This window comes from Hyperoodon ampullatus (assembly GCF_949752795.1).
Source record: "Hyperoodon ampullatus genome assembly, chromosome: 15".
NCBI classification, from domain to species: Eukaryota; Metazoa; Chordata; class Mammalia; order Artiodactyla; family Ziphiidae; genus Hyperoodon; species Hyperoodon ampullatus.
The window spans coordinates 19,953,827-19,973,992 of NC_136928.1; the positions used below are offsets into that span (position 1 = coordinate 19,953,827).

General features: G+C 47.6%; 1 protein-coding gene across 15 annotated transcripts in view; it reads left to right on the forward strand.

Annotated features, from left to right (window-relative positions):
- Positions 1 to 20,166, forward strand: part of MAP4K4 (mitogen-activated protein kinase kinase kinase kinase 4) — a gene marked incomplete at its 5' end in the record, with an annotated part of 173,932 nt that overhangs the window by 144,586 nt on the left and 9,180 nt on the right. Inside the window, 12 exons of one of the 15 annotated variants that reach the window (XM_079721334.1) lie at positions 351 to 545; positions 1,372 to 1,533; positions 3,804 to 4,037; positions 4,980 to 5,086; positions 6,398 to 6,549; positions 7,690 to 7,787; positions 9,605 to 9,780; positions 10,167 to 10,287; positions 11,290 to 11,481; positions 13,549 to 13,666; positions 13,981 to 14,151; positions 18,086 to 18,229. In XM_079721334.1, the coding sequence (XP_079577460.1) occupies positions 351 to 545; positions 1,372 to 1,533; positions 3,804 to 4,037; positions 4,980 to 5,086; positions 6,398 to 6,549; positions 7,690 to 7,787; positions 9,605 to 9,780; positions 10,167 to 10,287; positions 11,290 to 11,481; positions 13,549 to 13,666; positions 13,981 to 14,151; positions 18,086 to 18,229 (1,870 nt within the window). The remainder of the gene's footprint in view (positions 1 to 350; positions 546 to 1,371; positions 1,534 to 3,803; positions 4,038 to 4,979; positions 5,087 to 6,397; positions 6,550 to 7,689; positions 7,788 to 9,604; positions 9,781 to 10,166; positions 10,288 to 11,289; positions 11,482 to 13,548; positions 13,667 to 13,980; positions 14,152 to 18,085; positions 18,230 to 20,166) is intronic. The other 14 variants (XM_079721335.1, XM_079721336.1, XM_079721339.1 and 11 more) reach the window with 14 other exon arrangements.

A 20,166-nucleotide genomic window follows, 5' to 3' on the forward strand; every position in this document is an offset into this window, starting at 1 on the left:
CTCGTTTGGTAGATAGACAAGGTTTTGCACAGCACCTGGCATTCGGTGAACAGGCTAGAATGCCAAGAGCTGGCGGTCCAAGGCGCGTGCCGTAGGACCTGTACCTAGAGTACTCCAAGTGTCCTTTGAAACCGCCGAGACCAGCGTTGCCTTGGGTTCTCTCTTACTCTGTCCAGTGACAGTATGCTTAGCGACAAGCTGTCAGGTTTTCCCACAGGTAACCTGCCATTTCACACCCCGGCCGTTGTGCTCTGTCGCAAAACGAGCGTCGGTGAACGCCGGGCTGGGGAGGAGTGCGCCGGGGTGAGGCGGGCGCCGGGCCCCGGACTGAGTGTCCCTCTCCCCCCAAGGAGTGCCGCTGGCGGGAGCTGGAGGAGCACCGGCAGACGGAGCGGCTCCAGAGGCAGCTGCAGCAGGAACAAGCCTATCTCCTGTCTCTGCAGCATGAGCCTCGGAGGCCGCCCCCGCCGCCGGACAGGAGCAAGGCCGGCCTGCACGGCGCCGAGCCCAAGGCCCAGCACGAGCCCGCCGACCGGGCCCGCGAGGTACGGCCCCCGCTGTTCCGGGCGCGCTCCCCGGGGACAGGGAGGGGCCTCTTCTCTGCTTAGTGTTTGTCTAGAGGGGAGCGGAGCGCCTCAGAGCTTTGCAGATCTCGGGGGACCTGGACGCTGACCAAGAGACGGAAAGAGAGGAGGCTGTGTGGCAGCATTTTTCTTTGTGCTGTAAATGAGGGGCAGGGTGGCCTGTCATCTGTTTTCCCAAAACTGCCGCGAGGATGGAGCCTGCCTGGGCCCGATTCACTGGCTTTTCGGTGATCAGGGTTTGCTACTGAACTGGGGCGTCTGGGCTCCCAGAGCTTCCCAGGGAGGATGCGACGAAGCAGGACCGCTCCTCGGACCCTGGCAGGGTGGACTGGGCAGGCTGCAGAGTGCGGGATGCTGGCCCGGGCAGGGGCGTCCTCCCGCCGTGCCGGCCCTCACACGGCACGTTCTAGGAGCAAGTGTCCTGCTTGTTCTGCAGTGCCTTTATTTTTCGTGGAATGAGATGTGTGTTAGATTCCTGGTGACGCTCTTTTAATCCGTGGGTTTAGTTGGTTGCGACAGATTAATTCTTTCCCTAGTTTATCTTCACGTGCAATCCTAGACTTCTTACCTGGGGAGATTTTAAAGGCTGCCTCTCTAAATTTTTATCTTCATGAATATTCCGTATTCTACATCAGATCCTAGTCCAGTGTTATATGCCTCCTCTCTTTTCTTGTAGTTGAAGAAAACAGAGGATTTCTTTTTAGACTCCTTCCACTTTCAGGCTTTCTTTGGTATCTCTGCTTTTTTCTACTAACCCTGAGTTATGTCTTCTAATTCTCTGACGCAGGTGGAAGATAGATTTAGGAAAACTAACCACAGCTCCCCTGAAGCCCAGTCTAAGCAGACAGGCAGAGTATTGGAGCCACCAGTGCCTTCCAGATCAGAGTCTTTTTCCAATGGCAACTCCGAGTCTGTGCACCCTGCCCTGCAGAGACCAGCCGAGCCACAGGTAGAACGGCCAGTTGGCTGTGGGTCAAGGAGACGCACACAGAGGCTCACTGAGCCACCAGCCTGCTTGAACTGCTCAGTTTGGTTTGTTACCGCATTTAGAGAGAGAGGAGTTTAGCAGAGGAAGTTTAGACTAAAGAGGACGCAGCCTCAGTTGATAGGGAAAAACAGGATTTTCTTTTTAAAGATTGTTGTTGTCCTTATTAAGAATATCTGGATTCAGTGATTTCTTCTTTCTGTCTGCATTTTTTGCCTTCTCTGACTCAGATGTTCGTGAACAAGCGCCTCCTTACTCAAATACAAAGACTTTTCAGTTTAGTTTTTAGAAAGTTAGTGTTGTAAGTACATAGAGGGAGACTTTTTCTTAACCTGGGGTCCTTGGCTCCCAGCCAGTTCTGCGAGTGGGCGGCCCTGAAATTCCACGTAGAATTTTTTTGATTTGTCCAAATGTACATATATTTTTGGGAAAAGGGCCTTTTATCAGATTCTCAAAAGGTTCAACATCCAAAAAAGGTTACGGCCTGGTGGGTTGGGTGTGGGTTTTCCTGAAGTAGGTCAGGATACAGGCCACTGGGTCGGCCCCAGCATTCGGCCTCGCCCAGGTCGGGGACCTCCGTGCTGTCTGGCGGAGAAAGCAGACAGCAGAGATGACGCGTGTCGGAGATCCCAGAGATCCTTAAGACGCTGGTTCCCACTCTTGCTGAAAATCACTGACTTTCAGGCATTTTGCTCCCTGCAGCCGTGTCATCCGGAGTACTGGGCACAAGTCCTTGAGCCCGAGTTTACCTGTCACTGATGTTTGCATGTGTTGGGGGACGGTAGAGGTAGCGGTGGCGTTCACACAAACCCGGATGAGGACTTGAATGCACTTTACAATAAAGATCCTTGGTATGGAGCAGTTTTACAGTAAAAAGAAGACCCAGGATTAAGCTCGGTGGGGGGGGGGGGCGGGTGTTGCGAGGTTGGTGTTTACGTGCGACCAGCAGCGTCTTGATTCACAGAAGAGCTGACGCACAAGCCACTGGGCAACTCCAGAGAGTGAGGAATGGAAAGAAGAAGGATTCAGAAGAAAGCGGGACAGGATGAAGGGGGAAAGGGAGGAGAATGGGGACAAGGAGAGTAGGTTTGATGAACGTTATACTTACCGTAAATAGAAAATCTTTATGTGGCCACTAACAATTTAGAAAATAGGAGTTCATGTATTCTGTAGACTGCTTTTTCTACTGCTGATTGATTAACGTAGGGCCAGGAAAAAGAGTCCCTTTTCTATCTAAAGTTGCTTTGGGCTAAAAGCTGTACTTACGAAAACATTCTTTCGGAACTAATTCTGGATCTTAACTCTTGGCAAGGTTGAGCCAGTCCTGATTTGGTATTTCCTGTTTTTATTAAATGTGATGATGTAATAGATATATAGCTAGAATTATGTAAATTTCAACATTGAACAGTTATTTTAAAACAAAAGGTATAATTTCAAGAAAATGTAGATTGTTTCAGAGATGATTGCTTTTCCAATTTGGAAGTGACCAGATGAACTCAGTTGCCAAGGAACTGTCTTATTTTCTTCAGTTGTCAAGTAGAAGGAATACCCCCCTCAGCAGTCCATTTAGGGAATCCTAGCGCTGAATAGGATACAAAGAAATCAAAGTTCTTTTGTTTTCCAAGTAGTACAAAGATATGTGGAGTTCTGTGGGGTTGGAATGTTTTAAGACTTGGGACAAGAAGGAAGGAAAATCGGTGGTGTATTTGAAAAGCTGGCTGTTTTTAAGTTACACTCTTATAATCTGTCCAAACATGCGGGGTTGGTCTTTGCACAGTAAACATGTGGCTCTGTTGTTACTTGGTCAGACGTCTTGCCCTGCCAGGTAACGGGAGGGTGGGTAGAGAGGTTTGCACGTGTGGCGATGTCCGTCCTGCGGTTTCCTCCCTCTCTGCCTGTCTATGCTGCTTTGACGCAGAAATGCATGCCGCACATTGCCTCTCAGACAGGAGCGCTGTGAGGCTTTTTTTTTTTTTTAATCTTCACGTTTACTGCTCTCTAACATTTGTCTGGATATTAAGAGTTTTCCTTATAAATGTACATTTGTTCTTTTCCACATATTGTGCTCCCCAGACCACCTCTCCACTTAGAGCATAACTGTTGTACTGCTTGGCTGACCTAGTCCTGAGCCGCTTCCTGTGCGTTGCCCCGGCTCCTGCTTTGGATTTGGTATTGACCCGAAAAGCGTTTTCTGCAGAACGCATTGAATGTTTTGTGTTTTGTTTTCTTGTAAGGTACAGTGGTCCCACCTGGCATCTCTCAAGAACAGTGTTTCCCCTGTCTCGCGATCCCATTCCTTCAGTGACCCTTCTCCTCCCAAATTTGCACACCACCATCTTCGCTCTCAGGACCCATGTCCACCTTCCCGCAGTGAGGTGCTAAGTCAGAGTTCTGACTCTAAGTCGGAGGTACCCGACCCCGCCCAAAAGGCTTGGTCTAGATCAGACAGTGACGAGGTGCCTCCAAGGGTAAGAAGCAGGAAGACAGATGTGTGCTTCTTTTTCCTTTTCGTTATTAAAAAAAAATTATTTATTTCAATTAAGGGTGTGGTGACGTCACCAGAATTAAGGGGCAGTGGCAGAGGAACTGTTGACGGTGGGGAGAAAATTCCATAGTGAGGCAGTTAGGTTCAGCCATCAGCCAAGTTACCTTTTCATTGCTGTCGCTGACTCTTGTACTTAAGCACAAGGTACCAAAATAATTTAAGAGTACACCTATAAAGGGTATGCTTCTAGAACAGACCAAATCAAAATTTGTTGTAGCAGCTGTCGTGTTAAGTTTATACAAAAGCTATCAATTACTTTGCACCATTAATTAATATCAAAATTTTCAGAAAAGGTATTATCAGGGAAAAAATTAACATAAATGTTTCAAAAAATGATTTTTTTTTAATTGAGGGATTTTTGTTTTTCTTTGGGTGTTTTTTTTAATTCCATGTTGAAAAAATTTTTGGATTGGTAATTACTTAATGCTGAAATTAAACAAAAAGGCACATTTTATTTTTCCTCCACTTGGAACTTGCTTCCTCTGAGTATTTTCTTGCTTCCTACATTCTTTGTTTCTTGCTGACCCATTTGCAGGCCATTGTTTGGTTTCTTTGAGCTTGTTTTCCTGATGCTCACATTATCTCAGTAAGATGCTTTGTATGTGCCCTGCCACCAAGCTTCAGTGCCAACATCATGTAAATGTGGTTAGGAGCATAGGAAGGTTGTCCCAGTGCCTTTGACGGCTTGGACTACTCTTCTGTTGTATCACTGGAGGGCAGAGAAGTATCAGGGGTTGGGGGGTAGTTCGGTGATAACAAGGCTGAGGTTACTAGGACTGCCTTAGAGACGTGTTTGGTCGGGAGTAGTCTTTTCTTGTCCTCCTCATGTTTTCAGTAATTTAATTGCTGTATTTTGTACCCAAAGGTTCCTGTGAGAACGACGTCCCGGTCCCCCGTCCTGTCCCGTCGGGATTCCCCGCTGCAGGGCAGTGGGCAGCAAAATAGCCAAGCAGGTCAGAGAAACTCCACCAGGTAAGAGAAGAGCGAAGCTTAGGGACAGATTTACTACACAGTGTCCTGCAGTCTTATACCATCTGCTTGCATAAAAATGCTCATAAACGTGGAAGTTCTGGGCCAAAGAGGTGATCTGTTTATAAAGAAAATGCCGTGAAGCCCATTCACAGGAATGACATCAAATTGATCTGCGGTGAAAAGAGAGATTAAATCCGACTGTGTATTGCAGCAGTTTTAAGGTGAAAACGACCTGCCTCAGTGAGAGTAACAGGAAGGAACAGCAGGGAAGGGGGGATTCTAAGGGAATCGTAACCCGAGAGGGCTTGCTCTCCAAAGGGTGTCTGGGGGCTCTGGGAGTGTACGGGAATCACACCCAGGCTACGGGCGATAAACTCGTGAATTAACCACAAAGTATTTTCAGGTTCTGGAGCCGTTCTGTTTTATATGGGAGCTGTTAGCCACATGAGGCTACTTAAAATTGAATTGAAGTTAATTAAAATTACCTAAAAGTAGAACTTAATTTCCTTCGCTGCACTAGCCACATTCCAGGTGCTCCGTAACCTCATGTGGCTGGTGGCGACCATATTCTCAGCTGTAGAATATATTGTCATCATCCCAGTTTCGTCGACCAGCAAAAGCCCCGTTTCAGAGGAAGGAAAGGTCGTCTTGCGTGTTCTGTACTCTGATCATCACTGAACCTCTGTACTTGGTGTCTCGGTATAACATGAGGAAGTGGAATGGGTGACAGCCCAGAAGCTGCAGAGAGAGAGCTTTCTGAGCCTTCAGTGGTCAGGGTGGGCTGCGGGGTTCTCCTGTGCCCGAGTCCGTGTGTTAATTCTTACCTAGAAAACTCATGCTGTGGTGTGTTGACGGCAGGGATACACCGTGGCCCGTGTGCGGTCACATTTCCAGCCCAGAGCACGAAAGAACGAGCGTACTGCATAAGAGAGCCATGAGGGGTGGTGGTCGGTACTGGGAATTTGTGTGTAATTTAATTTTGTGTGTAATTTCTCATAGTAGGAAACTGAGGTTGTAGCTGAGACAGAACTAGTGACACTTCTAGACCAAACAGTAGCGTTTCCTCTCACACCCGGAGAAGATTTGTCTGTTAATGGTAGAGTGTCTTTTAGCATTTTGGGTTTGTTAAGATATCTGAGATAAAACCAATGAATAATGCTACTATAACTTTTGGTGAATTTCACGTTAAATGCTGTTGGTAGGCTGATTTTCTCATTATCCCTGCGTTCGAATGATATGGTGCACATGTTTATAATTTGACCCTGCGTCTTGGGATAATGCATTAGCTGTTCTTGTCGTCTTCTCCAACAGCAGCATCGAGCCCAGGCTGCTATGGGAGAGAGTGGAGAAGCTGGTGCCCAGGCCTGGCAGTGGCAGCTCCTCGGGGTCCAGCAACTCAGGATCCCAGCCCGGCTCCCACCCTGGGTCTCAGAGCGGCTCCGGGGAGCGCTTCAGAGTGAGATGTAGGATGCCTGCCTTTCCTTTTCCCTGTGCCTGTTCACCGTATTGGGCTCCAATCAGTACAGTTGACCCTTGAACACCCAGGGGTTAGGGATACCCCCCACCAGTTGAAAATCCTCATCTGTAGTCGACCCTCTGTACCCCTGGTTCCTCTGTATCCGTGGTTACACGCCCACGGATCCAACCAGCTGTGGATCCTGTAGTACGGAATTATTTACTGTTGAAAAAAATCCACGGGGCTTCCCTGGTGGCGCAGTGGTTGAGAGTCCGCCTGCCGATGCAGGGGACACGGGTTCGTGCCCCGGTCTGGGAGGATCCCACATGCCGCGGAGCGGCTGGGCCTGTGAGCCATGGCTGCTGAGCCTGTGCCTCCGGAGCCTGTGCTCCGCAACGGGAGAGGCCACAACAGTGAGAGGCCTGTGTACTGAAAAAAAAAAAAAAAAATCCACACATGAGTGGACCTTCGAAATTCCAGCCCGTGTTGTTCAAGACTTGACTGTATTTTGGAAATCCTTTTCAATCATGGAAAAGACCTGTGATTTTTCACAGCTGCATATTATGAATACAAAACAGTGTTTCAGTGTAGGTTTGCTAGTGACAATAATAGTCATCATAATTTTAATAGTAAAGAGTGAGGTTTTGAGAGCTTACACATGCTGAGCATGCTGAGTCCATGCATTGTCTCATCTAATCCTTACAGTAATCCCAGGAGATGGATATATATCGTCTCCATTTTACAGATTCAAGTAACTGCAGTTTAGTGAGTTTACGTAACTCATCGAAGGTGATGGATGAGCTAAATATCCAAGCTGAGATTTGAACCCACTCTTCTGAGTCTAAACTCCATCAGTATTGTCGTCAGTATTGGTTATCTTAACCTACTCATAAGAATAGGTTAGTGGAAATTCCCTCTACTGCGTTATTGATGTAACAAGGAGTTGTGAACACGTGTTAGTGCAGTGTGACAATCGAGGGTTCTCGGGAAGGAGTCACAAACCCCGGGGTTCAGACCAGCGCGTGGAGACCTCGCTGTGAGCAAGGCTAATGAGGGGAGAGGACGGGGGCCAGGTGGGCTGGGTGGCTTCGTGGCCCACACTCAGATGTTTACGTGACTCGGCCTTTCTTGTTTCTGAACTTCACAGCATCATCCAAATCTGAGGGCTCGCCATCTCAGCGCCTTGAAAATGCAGCAAAAAAGCCTGAAGATAAAAAGGAAGTTTTTAGACCTCTCAAGCCCGCTGTAAGAATTGCACAAAATCCATTTTACTCATTTCAAACTCGAGTGAGATCTTTCTATTAAAGCCTTCTCCTTGCACGGCCTGCAGGCCTCCCTGTGGGGTCTCACAGGTTTGAGGGGTTATAAGGAAAGCTGTAAACCTTGGCCCACTTGTGCCGCTGCCCCGCCCCAACCCTTAGTCATTTAAAAAATAAGAAAGAAAAAAAAAGCTTCTGTCTCTTTGCTTGGCATCAACCTTTACATGCTCTTGATGAGTGGGCATCTAAAATACTGGCTTTTGGAAGAGATGTTTTTCCACCACCTTCTTAAACTCTCCCATGGTTTAAATTCTGCCCTTTGGTACGTGGGGCGGCAGCGTGGCTGCTTCTCTTCTCCTTAGTCCTCGACGCAGTAGCTGCCCGTCACTGGGCGCACTGGGGGTTTGAGCCTGCTGGGGTTTTGTCTCCCGCTTGCATTGATTCCTGTGCCCCCCTCCCCCCTTCTTTCCTCCCTGCTTCCTGTGCTGTGTGTTCCTCTTCACTGGTGGCTTCTCTGGCTCGATGGGACCCCGCTGACCGAAGGGCGAAGTGGTAAGCCCCGTCTGAACAGCTCAGCGTCGGAGCAGCGTTCTGACTTTAGCCCGTTTTCGACCTACATGCCTCTTCCTTCCTCAACTTGCTCTTTTCTAGAATTAGAAACCCTGAATGTTGGCTTCATGTTTTTAAACACCCCACATTTGCTGCACGTGTTCATTCTTATTATTGAATACGGCTCTTTAAAGTCACTTTAACAAAAAGCCGCAGCTGTTCTCGTGAAGTCGCGAGCAGGAGGACTCAAGGCCAGTCCTTGCTCACTTGTCTCAGAGGCTCAGGCTCAAAGGAAAGAAGCGTGTTCTTAACTGGTGAGAAGAAGAGACCGCCAGAAGGAAAAGGAAGAGTGGCCACGTAGCCTGCCTTCCAAAAAATCATTGCTTTTTAAGTAAAAATTTTAACTGGAAAGATACATACATTGAACTTCCGTATGAAAATGTAGACTAGAGATAATAATCAAGCTCGGAAGTTATATTTGGATAGTTGATTGGGTCTTACGGTGTCTGCATATAGAAGAGGAAAGGGAACTGAAGCCCTCGTGAACAGCAGCGTTTAACCTGGGCCGCTTCTCCCTCCAGCGTGCACGCTCGAGGCAGCGGCAGGGTAGCCTGCCCAGCTGCCTTCCCACGGCCAGACACACTGCAGCGCTTTCTCACGGCACACGTCAGGAACTTTGTTCACGCACGTGGCAAGTTGTTGACCCTCGGTTAAGCCAGATGTGAGCTGTACCCTGTGCTCACTTCACTCTCACTTTTCTGCGAGTTGGAAATTTTTAAAAATAAAAGTTGGAGTTAAAAACCTCACCAAATAAGTACTTTAAATCACCCCTGTTAACTAAAATCTTGCTTTCTGCAAAATCTCCTCAAAAGAAGACGTCACAGGGGCGGGCGTCTTTATAACACACTACCAAGGTCTGTCTGCACACATCTGTCGATCCAGAATTTTATAGCCAGAAAAGAATGCTCTCGGCTCTTGTTTTTTTTATGCCTGTGAGGTTTGAACTGAGTACAGCACCTTGGACTTTTAAAAAAATCTTTTCTATCTTTTGTTTTATCTTTTTGACTTCTCTTGGTCTCGTCTTTTCTGTTGAAAGCTTTGAGAGCTCCCCTCCATGATACCGGTAAACACCCTGCAAGGCAGTTTGGCAAAGCTGGTGTGGCCGTTTGTTGGATAGTGAGAACGAAGCGCTTGGCCCTGCGCTGTTTCCCCGTCGCTCTCCCGCCTGACCCTCTTTTCTGTCTCCTGCACTAGGACCTGACGGCCCTGGCCAGAGAGCTGCGAGCGGCGGAAGATGTGCGGCCGCCGCACAAGGTGACAGACTACTCCTCGTCCAGCGAGGAGTCCGGGACGACGGATGAGGAAGACGACGACGTGGAGCAGGAAGGCCCCGAGGAGCCCACCTCGGGGCCGGAGGACGCCAGAGCCGCGTCAGTCCCGCCCTGCTTTAGGGAGGATGAGTGTCCCCACTGGGCCTTCTGTCCACTTGGGGCCAGTTGTTGAAAACCTGTCCTCTGATCCTGTGAACAGTTAACGTTTCCCCGTCGTGCAGTCGGCAGCAGATGGCCTTTCTGTTTTCCCCCTTCTCTTCGTTGGTGTGTGTGCATGTCAGGGCCTCTCCCAGTACTCCGTGTGTTTCATTTCTTCTTCTTAATTTGAGGCTGTGAAAAAAGGGAAACGGCAGTTCATTTACCTTGAGGAAACTTTATACCTGTAGCCCGATATCATGTTAGGACTCCGAGAAGGTGAAAAATCTAAATGGTATATTCTCGGCTCATGGGTTATGGCCCTTCACATCTGGATTTTGTCTCAATAGGTCATCTCTGAACTTGAGCAACGGTGAAACGGAGTCCGTGAAAACCATGATCGTCCACGACGACGTGGAGAGTGAACCAGCCATGACCCCGTCCAAGGAGGGCACCCTGATCGTCCGCCAGGTACCCGCGTCCTCTCTCCTCATTGGAGGCTAGCTTCTCCTGTAGTCATTAACCCACTTGCTCATTCACTCACTCATGCTGTTTCTACATCATCGTCTGTTCTCACCTAACAAGAGACCCGGAGAGTAGCGTCGTGTGCTGCATGCCCCGAGGTGGCCAGCAGGGCCCCCGCCCCGCTCGCCTGCATGTCACGTGGCAACCCTCATCCCAGCAGCCCGTGAGCCCTGCGTCTGAGTGCAGAGAAGCCGCAGGGGGCATGCCGCGGCCTGCAGCGGGTCTGCAGCTGGGCAGCGGGGGTCTGCACGGAGCTCTCGGCTCCGAGGCCGGGGGTCTGCGGCGGGAGCCGTCTAGGCAGGCAGGAAGGAGCTGCCCGTGGGCCGGGAGCCGGAGCAGGGGACGCCTCTCTTCTGTGCTCCGGGCGTTAGACTCCTCCCTTGTTGAATATTAATCGTGTGCCGCCCAGGTGTGCTCCTTTTGGATTACCAAGTTTTACCACGGTCTGTTCATTTCTTAGCTCAGGTGGAAGAAGGGGCTGTGCTTCTCCTTTAAGTGGAGCAGGGCACCTGTGTAGCACTTCGGACGTTTCCCTGAGTGTGTTTCATGCTCTGGCAGTGCATTCGTATGGAAGGCGGGAAGGGCCTGGTCCGGACAAGACCAGGATTCAAAGAAGTGACGGGTACTTTCTAGAGCTTCAGATAGATTTAAAAAGGAAAGAGAAAAGCCAGTGGTTTTGGTAACAGCAGCTCCTGTGGCAGATAAACCAGATTAAACACCCGCTGTTTGGGTTCTGCGGTCACCAGATGAGGTGCTGTGAATTCTGTTGGCTCAGCCTAGGCATTGGGCGAGGAAGCGTGAGCAGCTCAGGCTGATTTCCTCCAGTCGTCCCTTGATGACGTCACAGAGTTGAGAGTCACACAGCACCGCCAGCAGTCAGGTATCAGTAGGGTCTTTGGCAATGTTAGCGGCGCGCGAGCGAGACCAGTGTGCCTGTTTTCTCTGCAGAGTGCAATTGACCAAAAGCGCGCCAGCCATCATGAGAGCAATGGCTTTGCCGGTCGCATTCACCTCTTGCCAGATCTCTTACAGCAAAGCCATTCCTCCTCCACTTCCTCCACCTCCTCCTCCCCATCCTCCAGCCAGCCGACACCCACCATGTCCCCACAGACACCCCAGGACAAGCTCACTACTAATGAGGTAGGTCTCACACCACAGCTGGCTGCTCTCCCAGGGTTAGACCAGCACTGCCTAGGAGCTAGTTTGCAGAGCCCTTCCCACACCCTCACCTCCCCTCCCCGCCCCCTTCTTCTGTCACCTCCCCTTCTCTCCGCCACCCCCCCCCCCCAAGTAACAAGTTTCAGATCTGCATACAAACCCCTTAACCCTGGAGCGATTTCCCCCCAAACTTGCCAGCTCACTGTTTACTTTTCTCTAGATAAGTGTAGTTGCATGGCTTTCCTCATTCAGTTTATTTTTCAAAAAAAAAGTCTAAAACGATTGCTGTGTTCTCAGATGCATTATGTATTTGGCATGAAATTCTGGTAGTCATTTGTGGAATCTGCCTTTTTCATTCTTTTTATCCAGTAAATCAAATATAGAAACATTTGGTTAAGCAGACTTGGCCTTATCAGGATAAATGTGTTGCTCTGTACAGGGACCTCCTTCCAAAAGGGCTGGATCTTTTTTGTTTGCTTGTTTTGGGGGGAGGAGGGTGGGCGTTGTTGGTTGGTTACTCTTATTTATTTTTGCCAACCTTGTTGAAGGATTCCTCTCCTTGAAATTTACAATCACTCAGAGTTTAAGAGGCCAAATTGCTTTTGGGGGAAACCTAGAAAATTAGGATGTTAAACAAGAAGGGCAAAGAACTGAGCGTGCTGTTAATTTCACATTTTGAATGGGAAATCCTGTGTGCTTGTTCGAAGGTGTGGCTATGTGCTCTCAGTCTGGGTGCTGGTTGGGTGATTCTTGCCGTTTGGAACAGGGTTATGCCCCAAGTGCAGGGACAGTCCACCATGGGCACCCTGTCCTCAGTTAAGCAAGTGATCGTTTTCGTGGGAGGTTTGGTTTCAATGCCTTTGTCTAACAGTTGGAGGAGGTTGCAGGTGGCACGTAGCTTCAGCCAATCTTGTCAGTCAATGTAAGCATTGAACTGCCGGCCTGCCCACCTGCTCCTGTTTTGGTTCTCTCGTTAGAAAGAGTCAGAATAATCCTCTCCCCTTGAGGAGCCAGGGGCAAGTTGACTGCCAAGGCAGGCTCGGCATCAGATTGGCCGCCATCGGCTGGATGGGCCCCAGATCGTGGGCCTGGGCAGGAAACCTGCCAGCAGGCAGCTGTGTCAGGTGGGAGGGGAGAGCTGAGGAGGGGGTGGGCTGCAGGACCTGTGACTTCAGCTGCCCAGGGGAGTGAAACGGTCCAGGACAAAAGCACGTGGTCAGACATGGTTTTTTTCCTCCTTTTATATATCCCACCTACACTTACATTCCTTCTTATATTTACACTTGGCTCCATTTTGCTCTAATGTGTAGTGTTTACAATAACCCTTAACTCACTAAACTGGCAAGTTTATTTTTCTGTTTGTTTTGTTTTTAATCGTCATGACATTTCCACTTAACAAGTTGTTTCACTTTCTTTGTGCCGTTTTTTTTTTTTCTGTCTTAAGTTACATTATTAACCAAAACACGCCTATTCCTAAAAGAGCAAAAGGATATGCCTTACTCTGTATTTGCACCTTTCACTAATGAGCCCCTATTTGATATGGATTTAATGATGATGCACCTAAAATGATGGTGGCCAAAGCTTCTGTAGCTTTCTGGCAAGAGGCTCACTTTAAAAGAAACGGTATAAAATTAAGATTTGCCAGTATTCCAACATAGATTCATTGGACTTTTTGGGGGGCAGGAGAGTAAATTCAAAAATTGATGATTTGAGATCAAGACATTTCAAACTTCCTTTAGGAGTTTTCATTATAATTATTTATTAAAAACCGGAGGAGCGTCAAGTATAGATTTTGCTGGTAGCTTGCGTGTTCCGTCTTAGAGGAGCGATACTTCTGAAAAGAGGGGTAGCTCTCTTTGGCTCCCGGTTAAACAGCCTGTACTGGGGGGTGCGGGGTACACATGCAGAAGCACCTCCGGAGCATTTTGGGGGAGGAAGCGGGGGGATAGGGCTTTTGTATTGGGAAGCAATGCATTGTAGAGGTGGATTGAAGTGTTCTGTTTGTTCCTTTACTGTCATTGTATTAATACGACTGAATTTACATTGCAGACTCAGTCCGCTAGTAGCACACTCCAGAAACACAAATCTTCCTCCTCCTTTACACCTTTTATAGACCCCAGATTACTACAGATTTCTCCATCTAGTGGGACAACAGTGACTTCTGTGGGTAAGTAAAGCAGCAACAAGAGAGCAGCTGACGAGCGGGCTTGGGCACTATGCGCCGCTCTTTCTGGTGGCTTGGGCACGCATGCTGGTGGCTGGCAGGCGCAGACCTCGGACCAGATGCCCAGCCTGCTTGCACTGCCTTAATTGCAATGAGCTGCAGAGTCAGTTTCCTTTTTCCATGTACATTCCTTACGAATTTCTCTTCCTAGGCAAAGAGTTGGTTGTGACATGAATATCTGCTTGAGGCGTAGCAGGGAAGGGAGCAGGCCCAGTGCTCGTGGAGTCGCAAAATAATTCCAGTGTCCTGTGTTTCAGTGGGATTTTCCTGTGATGGAATGAGATCGGAGGCCATAAGGCAAGATCCTACCCGGAAGGGCTCAGTGGTCAATGTGAATCCCACCAACACTAGGCCACAGAGCGACACCCCAGAGATTCGCAAATACAAGAAGAGGTTTAACTCCGAGATTCTGTGCGCTGCCTTGTGGGGTAGGTATCCCACTGTGACTCTGACGTTTTCGCTTTTAGTCTCAAGGGTGGACCGGTCGTTTCTAGATAGTGCAGGTGTTTTTGGAGGCGTCGTTGGCGGGTGAGGTGGAAGACTCTTGACGTCCGTCCCCGCACCCTGTCCCTCAGGAATCCTGCAGGGACACACACAGGCCTGCCCTTGTTTCAGCCGTCAGGTGTTGCAAAGACTGACTCATCTCCGTTTCTTCATATAAAGAAGAAAAGGGAAAAAATGAGAAAGACATTTGATTTGGCCCATATTTATAGGGAGAACGAAGAAATTGGTCGAATTTGATTTCCTTTAAATGTTTCAGTTTATCATTTTTCCCTTGTTCTTTGTGACGTGGGCCTAACATCTGAGTGGAGCTCTTCGAAGCAGTCTGCCTGGGCCGGGAGTCTGCGGGAGGGGCCGTGAGCTGCCTTACCGCGCAGGCTTGTGTGGACACCGCGAGAGGGGTTCTCCGAGTTTGCGGCGCACACGGCTCTGCCGCCTCCTGGCCGTCGCCCCCGTCCACCACCTCCCCCAGCCCCAGCCCCGCAGGTGCGCAATACTCCCTGAATCCTGCCGTGGGCTGTTTGGAAACAGGGAGGAGCCCTGCCACTGTATTCAGAAACGTTTCCCGCTCCTTGGATGTTGCTGTGTAAACGCGTGAGGACACGGCACATCCTCTCGCGGGCTCTCCTCGCGTGTCCGTGACGGCTCTGCCTTTCCCCTGTGACCCCATCAGCTCTTCTCACTCCCAGCCCCTCGCCTGGCCCAGGGCGATGGAAGCAGCCACGAGGGCCTCGGGGTTCCCCTGAGGAACCCCGAGATGGTCCTCCCTTCTGTCGTCCCGGCAGGGCCCGTGACTTGATGGACTGTCCTCCTCGCCCGCCCTCTGGGCCTTGGTCTGTGCTGGCTCCCCTTTGCCCCTTCCCCGTGAGCCCCTCCCCCCGCTCCCCCGAGGGCTTTGGAAGAGCCGTCTCTGCCCATCGCAGGCACAGTTTTCTTCATATCAAAGGCCTTCTTGGGGGTGTTTATATCATCAAAATGATTACATTATGTTCAGCGTAGAAATAATGTTAAATATGTTCTTTCCAAATTGGCGAAGAAATTTGTGCCTGGGATGTTTGCCCTTGGTAGCAGTGTCACACTTAATTTATAGTCCTCTAATGTCCTGCAACGTGCTGGGCCCCATTCTGTGTGCCATTATCTGATTTTTTTTTTTAAACTAAAATCCTTCTTTCTCCTAATTAACTTCTTCACTACCTCTGAGAAAAATAGGTGACTCTCTCAAGCCTGTGTCTTTTAAAATGCAGTAGAACTCTCTGTTTCATCATGTTAAGAGAGAGGGAGGTGACTTAAAATAGGTGACTTCTATATCCGAGTGTGTTTGAGTTGCCCCGTGTCTGGGTCACATCACTGGTGGATTTCCTTAAACTGCTTGGGATAGCTGTCATGAGTTACCTTTTAAGTGAACTGAAAAATAAGTCTCGGGCTTCCCTGGTGGCGCAGTGGTTGAGAGTCCGCCTGCCGATGCAGGGGACGCGGGTTCGTGCCCCGGTCTGGGAGGATCCCGCATGCCGCGGAGTGGCTGGGCCCGTGAGCCATGGCCGCTGAGCCTGCGCATCCGGAGCCTGTGCTCCGAAACGGGAGAGGCCACAACAGTGAGAGGCCCGCGTGCCACAAAATAATAAAATAAAAAATAAGTCTCTCAAAGACGTAGACCCAGAAAAGTTAAAGCATGTACTATGAGAGCTGTAGCCTGACAAGAGGAGGAGGTTCAGAGGAGGCTGCGGTGCTCTTGAAATGGTGAAATGGACACATTTGTGTTTTGCTGACCCGCGTTAGGTTAGTTTTTTATGTACCTTCCTAGAAAACGCTTGCAGTGAGCATCCTTTATCTTACCGAACTGACTTTTGTTTTGTAAATTACTGCATATTTATTTAATTTTTTAGTAAGGCAATTTCTCCTTATTTACAGCCAGAATTATTTTAACACATCTTTTGGATGTGACAGTTTCCATTCTTATGATCATGAAGAATTGTGTGCACTTACTTTGCTGCTTTGACTATAGTGTAATTCATCGTAGAATTGAAAGGAAATTTTAAGTCACATGTTACAGAGCTCTTAGCCATTTCTTCCATCACCCTGCACCAGATTCCTGCGGATACAATTGCAATTCCTAGCCCTGCTTACCTTTGAACAATTAGCATTATAAAGTTTAATTATAACTAACAATTGTAAGGTTAAAAAAAGTACATTTATAAAAAAAATTGGTGCAGCATGCCACAGTTTTTTTTCATAGGCCCATAATTTCCAAGGTTGCTATTTTCCAGTGACTGTCTGTATTCTTTTGACTGGTAGCGCTCAGTATTTTACAAAATGACACAGTTCTTGGAAATATATACTGGAGAATTGGAAAATATGGTAAGTGCTAAAATAGCTACAATTTTTGTGTATATGAAGACTTTTTTCAGCTCTTTTGAATCTTTATTCTTTCTTGCTGTAAATTGAATGGTGTTTGTTTTTGGAAACCACAAATAATAGATTTCACAATGCTCGTCGTATTTGGTGTAGTTATTACACATTTGGGTAGTTGACGTAGATTTTTTTTAGCTTCTCAACATGGAAGGTCGACCAGGAAAATGTTGAAATATTGTATGAACTGGGACCTTCGGAATGAACTCCTTGGCTGTCAGCTAAAGTTGGATGGCAGTTTAGCTTGCAGCATACAGCGCTTCAGCGTATTGATAACCGCATCCATGCATGCCTGGCACTCTGTTAGTTGCTAAAGTAGCGGTGATGTGAGTACATGTGTAAATGCCAGGCTCCCCGCTGTCCCCCAGGACCCAAAAGGTGTTTCTGGTTTCCTCACAAGGTTTCCTTGGGTAGATGCTGTCCTCCTGGTGCTAGGGTTCCCCCACTCAGTACCAAATAGGCATGGAGCTGAGGGGGGTGCGGGGAGGGGGTTTTCCTGTTGCCTTCACAATTGTTCTTTTGAAATTTTCTGGAAAAGTGTGTGTGTGTGTGGAATAAATAAGGACGACATGGTTCAAGAAATACATGCTGTTCTCCCGTCATTCCATCTGCCTGAAAATACTGACGGAGCGATTACTTTGTAAAAGCACACATACTTCGTTCCTTCACTCAGCGAGTTTATTATCTAGTTTAGGGACTCAGTGCAAACATAGATGTGCCCAATCCCCTAGGAGTACAAGGTGCTCTGTGCTACAAGTTAGTTTAGGCAACCAAGTTCACAGACCAAGGAAATCAGTGTAATTGGGAAAATAAGTGAATGATAAAGTCGGCTTGAGGGGCAGAGAGTTCTGAATGCTGGATGGATGCTTTTGTACCCTCTCGGAGAGAGTGAGCCGTTTCTGAGGGCACAGTATGGCCCGATGAGTGTTGCAGGAAGGTTAGGGCTGTTTGCGGTAGACGCCGGAGCAGTCACAAACTGTTAAGGACTAAGGGGGCTGTGTATGGCTCAGTCTAGAAGTTTTCCTGTGAAAAGACAGGTGAAGGAAGCAGGCGGGGATCGTGACATCAGACGAAGGTTTGTTCGGGTGTCTGATGTGACGGATGAGATGGAGAGTCTGTGGTACCCAGGAGATGGTGGGCTGGGACATCCTGGGGCAACTGAGGAAGAACCGGAAACTGGAGGGTGGTGAAGGTAATCAGGGGGATGAGATGGGCTCCCTCCCCACCCCCCCCCCCCCCCCACCCACCACCACCATAGATCCTTTTTTACATGTAAGTGAGTATTTCATCCTCTCTCTTCTGTGGTGATTTGTTGCAGTTTGGGTACTTTAAGCTCTCTTGTTTGTGGGTGGCTTGAGAAAACCACTTTTCCAGATAGGCTTTGCTATCCGCTCCATACAAGGCTGTTTGTCAAGCACGGTGTAAAATTGTGGGCTTTCTGTGTCCTTGAAATAGGAGTGAACTTGTTGGTGGGTACAGAGAGTGGCCTGATGCTGCTGGACAGAAGTGGCCAAGGGAAGGTGTATCCTCTGATCAACAGAAGACGATTTCAACAGATGGATGTCCTGGAAGGCTTGAATGTCTTGGTGACAATATCTGGTAAGCGTGTGTTCGGGGAAAGCAGGCCCCCAGCACTGTTTAAAAACGTGGTACTCGCTGGCACAGAACTCGAGTGAGTTCCTTTTCTGAAGTAATAGCTAAAAGACCTAGAACTGTAACGTGATTTTACAGTAACGTGGTAGGAAAATGTATTCAGAGGGGACCCACGTGTACACATTTGCCTGGGGCTCTGCTGAGAGGTCCCGGGGAGCACAGGAACCTGCGCTTTCTACTTCACCCTGCCTGCCACCGCCTTCTGCGACCTGTCCCGTTCAGAGTGTGGGTTTATGTCCACTCCCTCCCACAGGGCTCTTTCATGCACAAGGAACTGTTCTTTGCCATTGATGGTAAAAGTATCGTGGTTTTCTTTTTAATGTCAGTCAACACTTATGGTAAGTGTCTTTTTAGAAAGAGCATTTTTCTTAGTATAAATTATATGTGTTCATTGTAGAAAGTAAGAAACTACTGCAGAAAAGCAAATGGGAGAAATAAATAGTAAAATCATCCGAAGATAACATCTGTTAACTTCAGTTTTTAATTTCCAGTCTTTTAAGCATACTCACACTCAGAATACACACGTAGGGGGAAAAAATCTCCATAAAAATAGTTATGCAACATTTCAAACATTGAGAGAATAATACGACACCCATATAACTGACGAGGTAGTTTTTAACAGATGTTAGAATACACTGCTGTGCAAACATTTGGCGTCTACTTGCCCTTGGTAACCACTGCCCTGAAGTTTAAGTGTATCCCGTCCTTTCTTGTTTGTCCAAACCTTGTAGGCTACTCTCTCCTCTCCCTGAACGTTCCTTCATGGTACCCATTTTGCACGGCTACAGGATGTTTCTTTGCATAGACGTACTATAGTTTGTTTACTATTTTCTGTTGTTAGTCTTTCCATTTATTCCTTTTTTTCCCTCTCATGTAAACATTTTTCACAAGTATCTTTGCAGCTCACTTAACCATCGGGCATATGAATCCATGTTGCCTAGATCATAATCTCCTAATAATTTGTGGTTTTGCTGGGGTCAAAGAGTACGTAGAAGTGTAAGACTTGTCCTCTGATAACCAGCAGTGATTTTGATTTAATTATCTGCTAACCCAAACTTGTTATATTTATTTATATGTAACAAATTTCTGGCAGTTATTTTAGTTTTCAAATACGCTTTTGGTTTAAGTAAAGATGTTCATTGAAATGCAAAAATTTCACCATCCATCTCATACTTAAATGAGAAAACAACCGTTTAAAGCTTGAGCTTTAAAAAGTGATGGAAAATAAGTTTTAGAATTGTAGGAAAAATCAGCTAAAAACTGGTTTAAACTTCATTTTGTGATCCAGTGAGCAAGATGATTCATGGGGTCAGTAATCAACTGATAGCATTTTTCTGGTCTACTTTTATTTTATTTTATTTTTTTTAATTAAAAAAAATTTTTATTTTGGCCTACTTTTCTGTATTCTTTTCCTCTTTATAGCTCTCAGTGGTTTTCAAAATCATAAAAGTAATTAATACATGTCAGTTGTAGGCAACTTCGAAAACAGAAAAAAACTTAGGAAGAATAAAATAAAATGTAACCCCCATCTCAGAGATACCTCTTGTTAACATTTTATTGTATTTCCCCCTCGTTTCTGTAAATATATCTCATAGTGTGGGAATAAAGCACTGTACATAAAACGATATCGTCTTTGTTTCACTTAATATATTGAGTATTTTCCCACATTCAAAAATTCTTCAAAACTTAAGAAGATTGTGTTGAAGTATAAGACATGACACAGAAAGTGCACAGATGTATAAATGGTGTACAGCTCCGTGAAGAGTCACAGTTAGAACCCGTGCACGTAGCCCCCCACCCTGGGGACGAGGGGAGCCATCCCAGCTCCCCGGTACTGCCCCTCCTCCCCAGAGGGAAGCCCTGTCCTGACTTTGAACATCTTC